The sequence below is a fragment of the Micromesistius poutassou genome (assembly GCF_964030765.1).
Source record: "Micromesistius poutassou genome assembly, chromosome: 13".
Taxonomy (NCBI): domain Eukaryota; kingdom Metazoa; phylum Chordata; class Actinopteri; order Gadiformes; family Gadidae; genus Micromesistius; species Micromesistius poutassou.
Genome location: NC_140283.1, coordinates 125,001 through 137,500, shown reverse-complemented (window position 1 = coordinate 137,500; position 12,500 = coordinate 125,001). Strand labels below are relative to the sequence as shown.

General features: G+C 45.1%; 1 protein-coding gene across 2 annotated transcripts in view; it reads left to right on the top strand.

Moving 5' to 3' along the window:
* The window catches only part of LOC311357721 (SITS-binding protein), a 33,050-nt gene that overhangs the window by 5,150 nt on the left and 15,400 nt on the right, over positions 1-12,500 (top strand). For both annotated transcript variants that reach the window (XM_084477757.1, XM_084477758.1), the window contains 4 exons: positions 7,145-7,352; positions 7,837-7,987; positions 10,771-10,974; positions 11,560-11,822. In XM_084477757.1, the coding sequence (XP_084333883.1) occupies positions 7,145-7,352; positions 7,837-7,987; positions 10,771-10,974; positions 11,560-11,822 (826 nt within the window). The remainder of the gene's footprint in view (positions 1-7,144; positions 7,353-7,836; positions 7,988-10,770; positions 10,975-11,559; positions 11,823-12,500) is intronic.

Here is a 12,500-nt window from a genome sequence, read left to right as displayed (position 1 = left end):
GTAAATTGTTAACGTGACTGATGAGGAATGTGTACAGTGTGTGTGTGTGTGTGTGTGTGTGTGTGTGTGTGTGTGATTGTGCATGTGCGCACATTTGTTTATGATGTTTGTATATTTGTGTGTGGATATTACATTAAGCTTAGTTGTAGTTGTGTATCAGTCTGTCAACGTGTTAAGGAATTACACACACTTTGCATGTGTATAAATATCTTTATAAATATACTTAGTGAGTGTATGTGTGTGTTTGTGGAGCTAACTGGAGGACACAACATCTGCTAAAAGCCATATTTATAATGCGACAAAATAACGTCTGTTCACTCACTGTGGGCTCGGCCCTCTCTTTATAAACCAGCCTCTCTCACACACACACACACACACACACACACACACACACACACACACACGTACACATCAGAGTGTGTTATGTAACTCAGGGCCAGCTGACCCGGGTTAGTGGTAGGGTGTTGTAGTAAGTAGTCTGGTACCCGGCGTAACTCATTGATTCTTTGCTCACCAACACAGGGAAGGCAAAACACATCGGACCAAAAGTGACTCCAATCAGGACAACTGGATCAGCGTTGCTAGGCATCCACTCCCAGCAGAATGCAGGCATAAGCTCAGACATATCAGGCCAGGGCTCTGGCAGGGAAACAGCAATGCCCAAAGCTTATTGGATGATGGATCAGTCATTCAGGCACACGTGTGACCACCTGTCCTATGAGGGAGCAGGCTGGTTCTCTGATGGCTCTCATGGTGTAGCTTGATGAGTTGAACTGGATAGATTGCAAGACATAATGTGCATAATGTGTCCGACTCTTGAAGGGGTTTAACGGATAATACCGTGGCCATTTTAGAATTAAATATAATAATAATAATATTCATCTTCATTTCTCCTCACCCTGGACCCTGCCTCCAGACTGCACGTCATCGTCCTAAGCAGAAGTCCACTGGTTGTATTTGTAGCTCTGAGTGTCATCACACGCTGCACTGGAAGATCAAGGTCAGGAAACAGATCATTGTTCTTCTCATCCGTCCAGCCGTTCAGGTCCTCACAAGATATTGATTGGTTTTAATACACGCTAATGAACAGGCAAACGCTCTGACATGTCTGACGAAGAGTTCAGTGTATTAACGTGATCAGCGATTCAATTGATTAGTAAATAGGACACACACATCAACAAACACAAACAGACAAACACACAGTCTTGTTTTTATCATTTTTAAATGATTGAATGTTGCCCTTAATTGGCTGTGTTTACCCTGATGACACAACACTGATCGGGGTCACAAAGAAATGTCCAGAAGTCGCCATGGTTACCACCCAGAGACAAACACATACATCGCTGTAGCTAAAGTTATCAGAGCAAGCATTGGTGTAATATTTGGACTGTGATAGCTATTCGTGACAGAGAGAACTCCTGGACAGAGAGAGAGAGAGAGAGAGAAAATGGAGAGAGGAGTGTGTTGTGTGGGTCTTGTGTTAAGAGTGAGCCGGGGTAAGAGAGTGAAGGATAAGAAGGAATGCCCCACAGCAGTGCAGTACAGTAGGGTGACATTTGAGATGGATGCCAACTGTTGGTTCTTTCCGTGGGCCCACCTGTCTCTAAACGTACCGTATTCCCGAGCTGCTGGGGACAGCTTGAATGGTGCTGAAACCACACGCCGTGGGGACATGAAATCCCATTAACATCCAACCCTGAACGCACTTCCACCCAGTCCAGGTCTGAGCTTCTGAAGCCTTTAGGTTGTATTGAATCAGAACATGATAATGCTGAGTTTAATCTAGATTAATCGCAAAATCTAAATTAGCTGGAAAACTTTGGTGTAAGAGTTGCAGGAAGTCGTGGGGGCCATGTGTGGATAGGAACCCTGTGTGATCATGTTTAGTACCGTCATTGTGGAGGAGTGATATAATGAGCGCGTTATGCCAAGTGTCCACCCCCACTCTGGCTCCACACATCCACCCCCCCCTCCCCCCCCGTGGCTCCTCACATCCACCCACACATCCACCCCCACCGTGGCTCCACCCACCCACACATCCACCCACACATCCACCCACACATCCACCCACACATCCACCCCCACCGTGGCTCCACCCACCCACACATCCACCCACACATCCACCCACACATCCACCCACACATCCACCCACACATCCACCCCCACCGTGGCTCCACACATCCACCCACACATCCACCCACACATCCACTCACACATCCACCCACACATCCACCCCCACAGCCACCCCCACCGTGGCTCCACACAAGGGAATGTATCTTGGTAGAAGATGGAAGATCACACATTTTGAGATTTCATTGATGACTTTGTTGGTGAAGACTGTAGGTTTGCAGGCGTCATGGAAATAGGTATGAAACATAGGGGGAGGGGGGGACTGTGGGCACATGGTCTGCAGCATGAGCTAGTATCACCCCCTCCATCCTTTAGTCAGCCTGGCTCTTCACCTTTGACCTCTTGGATGAGTCACGAGGCCGTCAGCAGTCTGAGAGAGAGAGAGAGAAAGAGAGACAGCGAGAGAAGGAGAGAGAGCGAGAGAGAGAGAGCGAGAGAAAAAGAGTAAATCCACATGTGTGGTTTAAATGTTTAGCTTTGGACTTGAGTCTCCTCCGGTAGACCGTTAAGAGACAGAGCTGTCCATCTCATGTCCGTCTCATGTCTGTGTCATGTCTGTCTCATGTCTGTCTCAGGGACAATCTATTCCGCTTTGTGTGCACTCTTCACAGTAAGCAAATACATGCCAGTAGATGTCATGGCATTTATGTAATATGCCTGTTCTTTTTTTAAAGCTACCTTGTTTTTAATTTTCTTTTTACAATCTGCATGAAGGGGACTGGATACGGTCAACCAGACATCCACATCTTCTAGTGAGATAGTGGAAGATGCAGATTGCAGCAAGTTATGTATTTTGGATTATATTAAGGATTTAACAGAACTGTGTAACTCCCTGTAACATGCCACATCAGCCTTTATTATAAAAAACATGTCTTATTGTGATGAATGAATCAGATGTGTGATGTTGAAACACTTGAGTGACAGCTGTTAGCTGGTCTGCCACCAGTGTTGTGCATGAACGAGTTCAAAAGAACACGTTCATTGAACACATTTTTCTGTGAACTTTGAACTGAACCCGTCTTTATTTACCCAAATAAAGAACTTATTAGAAGATTATGTGAAGTGAGCGCCACTGTTGAGGTCCAATTGTGGCACTCACTGCGCGCTGCGGAGCGCTCCGGCTTCGGAGCTAAGATCTGAATCTTAGCCCCGGCTTGATGATTCAGATCTTAGATTATGGGAGGTGATCCACAAAAGCTTATATGGTCGGAACAATAGGATGTCGGAGCAGAGGGTTTATTTTTTTCGAAATAAAGGAAAAATGGAGTGTCTGAGAAATGGGCAGTCCTCCGCAAGGCAACATCAAAATAATATATAATATACCGGTATGGCGATATTGTCTCAACCAGCCTACATATCTCTTTCAAAATATACCGGTATAACCAGTGTGCGAAATACCCGTCAATATTCGGGGTACCCATCCCCCGATTGTTGCGCAATACCAATATACATTTTCTCAATATGCAGTAGGCCTATCTATAACATTACAACATGTCATGGATGCAAGACAAGACAATCAGTCTTTAGCCTACATGACAACACACACACACACACACTTAAAAAATGTTGATAATCCGATATGCTATAGTATTCGTAAAGCAACACTGACATCTGAGGCTGCATTGGCTAAAGTAGTTTGGATGCACGTTGTTTTATAACAGGAAGAGGCAAAGTTAAGTTACAAGTTACAATTAAGTTACAATGCAAACACGACAATAATTGGCACCAATCTGGTACATTTAGAAGAGCAATCAACTGAATAAATGCCAGGTATATAGCCTATCAGAGACCGGCACGCAATCAGTGCACTTGCAAATGAGAGCCTGCAGTATGACCGATCGTCTATCCATCTACAGCAAATACGATCAGACAAAGATACATCATTGAACACATACACAAAGCACATTCGTCCAACCACGGCAGATGCTGACAGACAGCCCACGACAAGCCAAACATCACCACAGCGGGTCTGCACTCTCTCTCACGCACGCACGTACACAATCACTCCAACTTCTTCAACTCCAAGGCTGCCAACCACAAGGCCTACATAACCATGCAGTATGCCGAACCCGGAAAGGACACACGCACAGTCGCATCTTATGCACAACAATCAGTTCTATCATCACAATTCAGTCACTGCAAAGATTTAAAAAATAGCCTCTTACCTTCATTTAGAATAGACCCAAAGTGTGTGAGTTATACACTTTAGCTTTCGTTTAGCTTTCGCTTACTATCCGTTTTTAGTATGACTTCAACATTACGTCTTTCTTCTGTTTGGCGCACATGGCTAATTTGCATACGCGCATAGGACTGACTGGCTCCGCTTTGTAAAAAATAGAACATATTTGTGAATAAATGTTTTGAATTCTGAATACTGGACATGGTGAGCTTAAAACATTTAAGTGACCATTAGTGACGTTCATTTTTTTTTAAATTCTTTTTGGACAAAATTTGAGACTTTCAGGGGTCTCATGGGAAAATCGGGGGGTCGAGCCCCCCCGGACCCCTTCGTATTTCGCACATTGGATATAACTCTTACTACCGGTATATCTCACAGCCCTAGCATACACAACACTATATGGAAATATCAACAAATTGGCAACCCCTGCGCAACACCCCCGCAAAACCCCTGCGCCCCTAACCCTTCATTTTCATTTCTCACCTAAAAAAAACTGAACTGAACTAATTCATGAAAAGTGTGAACACTGTCTGCCACACACCTGTTATCAACAACCTCCTCTTATACGATGATGGAGGCCTTGCCAAGCCAAAGCAAGCAGGGCCCTCACATCTTAAAATATACATTTCACGGCTGCTTATATCTTTTCTAATAAACCCAGAGGTTGCGACTTAATACCTTGGGAAAGGGTAGTAGAGGTGTCACAGCTATCTGTTTGACATTATGCCTTCACGCAAACTCCCTGTCGCCATGTAGGACACCCTCTCTGTGTCTGATTCCACAGTATTACTGTTGGTCCTGCATTCTGCTGGTCTCTACCTCATCGTGTCTCATCAGAGGAGCTTGAAACTGTCCATACTGGGAATGAAAGCAGTTTGTCTGGCCTGGATATGGTTCACGTTCCAGGAGAGACCGCCGGATCGTCTTTCCGTCTCTGAGATCTTGTTAAGTTGGTCATAACTGATTGGGTCAAGAAGTTGGAGGGCTAAGCTCAGCTAGGCTAGGCTAGGCTAGGCTCTACGCGGACATGCTACGCTAGGATATACTTGGCCAGGGCGACAGGTGTGTATAGATGAAGGATTTGTTTCTACGGGGTCAGTGGCCAAGCTAGCACGGAAGAGAGCCATGCAGTGGGGAAGGTATAGCGAGCTGGGCTGAAGGGTAGCAGGGGACGGTGGGAGACGGTGGTACTTGGGAAGGGGTTAGAGGAAGGGAGCAAGGGGGTAAGGAATGGGAGGAGGTAACTTGAGAGTGGGCTGGCATTCCTCTCAGGGCAGCTACATCTGTGAACACAATTATCTGCTTCACATAATCTCATCATTTCAAATGGTCTATGATACTCTATGATACTACTGACACAGACTCAGTTGGCATTGGGAGCATTAAAGTATTGAAGACGGTTCCTCTGCTTTTTGTCCTCCAGCTTTGTTTACCACAGTAATAGAATACGAAATTGGATTGATTTGTATGAACAGTCTTTTTTTTATGTTTTAGCAGTTGCCTAGGGTCTTTCATTGTGACTGCGCCTCACTATTTGTCTTAATGTTGTTGTTATTTTAGCTTGTTGCATGTTGTTAACGTGCCCTGTACCTATGATGTAATGTGTGTGTGCTGTGGTGTGCGTTCATGTGTTTGTGTGCGAGTGTGTGTGTGTCCTCTACGGAGGACAAACAATAAGCAATGACTGTGACCTAGTATTCCAGTGCCCCCCCTTTCCTTGCACTGCCTGGTGCTCCCCAGATCTCTCAGGGTTCTCGGTAAACAGACACTCCACCAGCGCCGGTGTGGAGCGACAGTAAACTCATCCAACCACATGCTCCTCAGGCTCCTTCTGGAGGAGCCGGTCAGGTGATACCACTGACCCAGGCTACCCTCCGCCTCGGTGCCGGCTCCGTTCTCGCTAACACTCTCACTCTATGTCACATCAATGACATCTGCCATTGACAATCACATCGTAAGGCCAATAGCGCCTCACTTTTTTCTAAATGTTTAAAGTGTCGGGACACACTGTGGGTCTTTCTGGAGGAGGTCGAACGGGAAAATGTTACACCGGTAACTGATCGAAAACACAGGCTTGTTCAGGTCATAGCGTATCACAATCGGTGCTACAAGTTTCTATAAATTGTGCAGCAGACTCATTCAGACTAATCTGAACCTGTGGTTTGGTAACTGTACTGCATACACAAACATCTTATTTGTCAAACTGTCGTGCAACATTTTGATCTGCAGCAATACTTTATTCCTTGACTGTTTGGGCGCCTTATATTGTATTTACGTTGACAATTCCTTCTTCTGTCGAACTAGCTCTGGAGGTCTTTGGCAGTGTAAGGGATTCCTCTTGTCTTGCTGTCTATTTATAGGTAATGCCATCCAGTTATGATTCTGTTCATACAGCCTTGGATGTTTCATATGCTTAGCTGTTCCGTTGCTGGGCAGCCACTAATTGGATGTTCCAGCTTCTTGTACATGATTGGTCTAGTATGAGCTACCTGGCCACAGCTCATTAGTAGAATTAGATATTCAGTTTTCATTCAGAGAAACAAAGACAATTTGAATAGGGCATATCAGAACCCTTGATGTGTCATTATTTAACGCTATGTAACGAGTGTTTGTAAATTTGCACACTTTGGCAAACACACATACGGACCTTTAACATAACCTGGTGAACTACAATCTACAACCATGAATCTAGGTTCATGTTTTTGTTTTGTTTCATTTGTCATAACGCAGATGTTGTTATGCTAAGCTGATATAAGGCTGAATAAGGCTCCAATAAGGCTCCAATCCACGTTCACACTCCACTTCCTGCCTGGACGTGCGTTCTTGCGTCCTCAGGTGTGGCCGTGCTGCTCTCCCCAGACATCCCGGTCCAGCTGGGGCTGGAGAGCAGGCAGCAGTTCTGCCTCCAGTCGCTGCCCGGCATGGAGCGCCTTCCTCTGCAGTATAGCGTGTGTGTGGCCCGCCATGTCAAGGCCGTCCACCAGGAGGCAGCGTCACAGCTCTCCCAGCACAGCAGGGAGCTGCCGAACATGAGAACCCTCTGGTGGGTCTCCGTGCCTCACGACATAGAAAGGACATGACATTCAGCTTCTTCTGAACACATGGACATGACAAGCATGCAGTGACATAGAGGCAGCAGATCCCATCAGGGCTCCTTATCTTCTTCATGTGCAGAAATCCAAGAGCCTTTTTAAAGATATTAACATACATTTATTACACATTATGTAAATACATATTTCATGCTCATTTCTATCTGCACATTTTACTGAATTACATGCATTACTTTTGGTACATATGCAAATGTTTTGGTATATGTTTTTTTAAGTAACTTAACAAGCAACTGCAAGTGTCCTCAGATTGTAATGCCTTGCAGTTATTTTTCTTCTTCTCTTTCTGGAATAGTTATTCCGTAAATTGATTCCTTCTCTTCCTCCTATAATCCAGAGTTTGGCATAACGGTGTAATGCCTTAATTAGACCGAGATCAATAAAAATATCTGATTTTTTTTTTTTTTTCTGATTTTTTAGGTTACCTTTCTGGAATTTTCTAGCCAGTGTGGACTCGGGTGTGAAGGTGGAGAGGGAACTGAGAACCTTCTCAAACCGCCTCAGGAGACACCATCTGAGTGAGGGGGTCATCAGCCTCGGCGAACATTCCACCACCCTCCTCGCTGACATGGTATGTTCTGTCAACCAGCCTCCGCAATTTGGGTTTGAGATCCAGCCTTCATTAGGTTGAGATCCAGATTGGAGGATTTCATCGTGAGAACCTTCTGGTTCTTTGAGTCATCCTCAAAGGATAAGGCTAAAGTATTGATGATGAGTTGTGTCTGTGTCTGTGAAATAATGAATGAGGATGATGCTGCATATTTAATTTCCCATAGACTGTATTATATCATACACCATCAAGACCTTTAACGTTACAACCAAATCTATCCATCCAACTATCTATCTATTGCTCTATCTATCAATCTGTCTGTCTGTCTGTCTGTTCGTCCGTCCGTCTATCTATATATCTATATATCTATCTATCGATCCATCAATCTGTCTGTCTATCTAACTATTTAAATATCTATCCATTTATTTATATTTATATTCACGTCATATTCTATCCATCCCTCAATCCATCCATCCATCCATCCATTTTATCTGTCTGTCTGTATGTCTGTCTGTCTGTCTCTCTGTCTGTCTATGTATCCTTTATCCTCATCTATAGCTGAAGGTGTGTTTCCTGAACTGTGTAATTACTGAACTCTGGCATCAGGCCTGTTGGTAAGGAGGGGATTAGGCCGCTGGTCAGAGAGGCCGGTGAAAGCGGTGTTCTTGTGGACGTCCACTCCAGGGTAACAGTGGGAGAGGGAAGGATTACAGGTTCACTGGAATGTCACCAAGGAGAACAACATGTTTTTCACTTGGAGAACACATGTGTTCCTGGGTCTGGGGGTTCAATAGAGACAACAGCAAACTGACAGTTTCTCTCACTTGCTTTGGCTCAGTTCATGAAACAGAGTTTACGTTCTCTATAGTGCAGCACCACACCATAGCTCATGTGCAAAAGGTCATTACTCACCTAAAACATTTAACTGATGCTTCAAAGCAAAGTAATTGTCTCATATAAAAAGTCAATGCCCTCAAAATGAAAAGTTCCTTTAGCATTGTGTCAACAATTGTGGTCCAAATGTTTCAGAATGTTGTGTCAGTATTGCAGAGCATCCTGGATGTGTTCCTTACATCCATAGTTCAATCATGTCCTGCTTATTCAGAGGCACAAAACACTCTCTGGACTAGAATGTTTTCGTTGAATGTGCTGAAGTGCTGTGAGGGCTGTTTTCTACCAAACATTTCCATGGAAATTGTTGCTGTATTTTTATTTACGTAATCTAAGTTGCTTGTCTTACACCACAGTAAATGGAAAACATACAAATCACACTAAAATACAAAAATAGATACAAAAAGAAAGGAAAATAATGTAGCCTTAATGGTGCTAAACCAAGACACCATACCACCATTGTCCATCATTGTCCACCAACTTACTCTTTGAAATGATTCATTACAGAAATTTTCAGTTGAGAGTACATTCAATGAATTAATAATTATACCATTAAATCCTCCATCACTGATAATGTGTGTGACTTGCCTTACTTGTGTGATACTTGCCCCACCCTGTTACACACCATGAGACCATGACCCAGACTCACAGAAGTCAACTTTATTAGTACTTTAGCATCTAACCAAAAATTGCATACATATGATGTTATAAACAATAGTGTTGTGCTGTGAATTACTATTGTACAGGAACTGTGAAAGTGTTCAATACGCTATACACTTATTTTCACAGGCTGAGTTGATCAGGTATGGGACTACAGCGTTTCCAAGAGTTCACCTCTCATGTTCCCATGACCTCCTCACCAGGTGTCCTGCCGCTAAGTAGGAGGGGAGAACACAACAGAAAAGACAGCGTCATGGTGAAAGAGAATCTGTTTTCTCATGAACACCGCTGGGTCTGAGGCTGGTGTGTGGACGAGCAGCTTTAGCTCCACTTCGTTCCCAGGAGCTCCGTGGTCGAGCGGTTTTGTGTGGAAAGTTAACGGTGGTCTGAGCAGCAGGGGTGTTGAGCAGCATCACAGTCGTGTGAACGGCATCAAAGCCATTGGTCTATTGCTTATTTTTAGTTTCACGAGCGTTCTTTATTGACCCGTCACACAACACTACGTGACTGTTCAGTCTCAATTTGGAAAGACTGGGGAGAATTAGTGCGCTCACATTCAGACATCCCATTACATAAAGTTGAGCTCCAATGTGTGTGTGTTTGTCTTAAATGTTGAAATTGCACAACGTGTTTATCCTCACTAAACCGGGTGGACACCCCCCCCCCTCCATAGTTTAACCTTTGTGTTCTAAAGACATTATGTAAGAATAAATCTTTTGTTGAATGCTAATCTGTCTGGAACACCCCAACAGAGGCTGCTCTGTGGCCTGTTCATCCCCCCAACGAGTGTACCATCAACTCATGGTTTTAATTCTTCTGGTCAAAATATCCATTGCCAATAAGCCAGAAAGACAAATCAATACATAATAAGAAAGAATAAGAAAGGTTAAGAAGAACAATAGCTGAGCGTTGCATGCAGCATCTAATGGTTAGTAAATCCAGCAAGTAAATAACCTGCTGTTGGCACCGATAATACTGCAGTTTTGCCACCCAATGGCAGTGCATCATTGGGCTTGGAGTGGCGCAGTGTGTGCAGAACGTTCCCACATGGCCCCTCACACACACTGGTCAGCAAAACACAGTCTCACCGCCACTCAGGCATTATCCCAAAACGATCCGCACACAAATTACTCAGTTGTACTCTGTGGCAATCGCTGTAATGAAGTTCAGCCGTGGAATTCAATATTAACCCTTAACACACCAACCAGACACACCAACACGGCCTGCTGACCCGTGACCCCTCTCTGTCCCAGGACCATGACTACCTCACGGGCAGGAGGAGAGGGCTGTCCAAGAGACAGACCAGGGACCTGGGGCTGGTCAAGCTTCTGAACATTTCCATCACCCTCACCCCCTTCCTGAGCGTCCACACCGCCCAGTTCCACAGCTCGCTGGCCGGAGGGGCCGGAGGAGAGAAGTACTGGCTCAGCCTGCCCTCTGGCCCCCAGGGACAGCTGGTGAGGACATCTGTCTGTCTGTCTAGCTATCTATTGGTCTGTCTGTCTTATGCCGCCTTTTTCCCGGCATGGTCTGCACGTTTACACTGACCGAGGTAATTTACCGGCTTGATTTCCCACCCCAATTTACCCTCGGCTTTGCGATTCCAGGGGTGGGACTTGGGTAGAGGTGTTGCTGCGTTGTCTCTACAACAGAGAGACAACACAGCGATATCAAAATGGAAGAGAAGGTGATGCGGGGAAAGATGGTGCGATCTACGAGAAAGTACCAGAAGAACTTTCCTTAAGACTTTTGTCGGGATAAAAAAAAGTGAACAGCAAAATAAAGAATATGTTGGCGTTTTTGCACTTTTAAATAGTTAATGCCGTTTGCAACCTACACTTGATACTATACTCATTCTTGGATGCGAGCGTCTCTCTCTCTCTCTCTCTCACTCTATCAGTTTCTATATATCTATCTATCTCTCTCTCTCTCTCTCTCTCTCTCTCTCTCTCTCTCTCTCTCTCTCTCTCTCTCTTTCAATAGTATCTGTCTGTCTGATATAATGAGTCCATGGAGCTTCAGAGCGGTTCTGTTGTTCTCAGGTCCCAGTGCTGAGTCAGTGGGGGGGGCACTTCTGTGTGAAGCTCAACCTCACCAACCCAGCAGCGGTGGGCTGGTTCCTGGACAGAGTGGGGGCCCTTCAAGACCTCGTGGCCATGGAGTACGTGCTGCTGGAGGGAGCCGAGGCCGGCCCGTCCGGGGGCCCAGGGCCCCTACGGCCCCTGGGGGGTGAGCGGTACATTGGTCTGTTGGCGGACGTCGCGGCCCGGATGGGAGAGTCGGCCATCATGACCGCTGGGACCCGGTGAGGCGTAGGGGCCGCAGGAAGGACAACGCATGTCTTAAAGACCAATGCGCTTCCATTCTCATTATCCTATGATGGTTTTCAGTAGCCGCGTTTACATGGACACATCTGTTCCGAATAGAAGTGGAAGAACAGCTCAATCTGAATAAAAAATGATCATATATACGCCTCAATCGGAATACAATTCTCTGATCGGAATACAATTCTATGCGGAATAGAAGAGGTGGTGTAGTCCGCTATAATCGACATGTATACACTTATTCCGATTGGTTTGGGGTGGGTGTAACTTAGAGAGATGGCATCAGCAGCTGCGGTAGTTCGCAATTGGTCCGTCTATACTTTTATGCAACCCGAACTTGCACTGTCAAGGAAAATGGCTTTTTTGCCTGATTCACGTCTGTGTAACACTCTGCAAGTAGTCCGGTAACTTATCAAACCCAGCGGATTCGGTTGCTTAGCAACGTCAACGTCTTTGGCGGACTATTTCTCTGCTGATCAACACTACGAATGGTAACAAATAAATTGTAAAAAGACACACCGTGTGAAGTTATTTTTTCGTTTCGGCAAGTAGCCGTGTAATAATGTAGCCTATAGAACGTCGCCGGTTATTATCTAAAATAAGCCCCTTAAGGGAGAAGCATTACACCTCCGCTTCAAGTCGGGGTCCGGTTCGCCCTG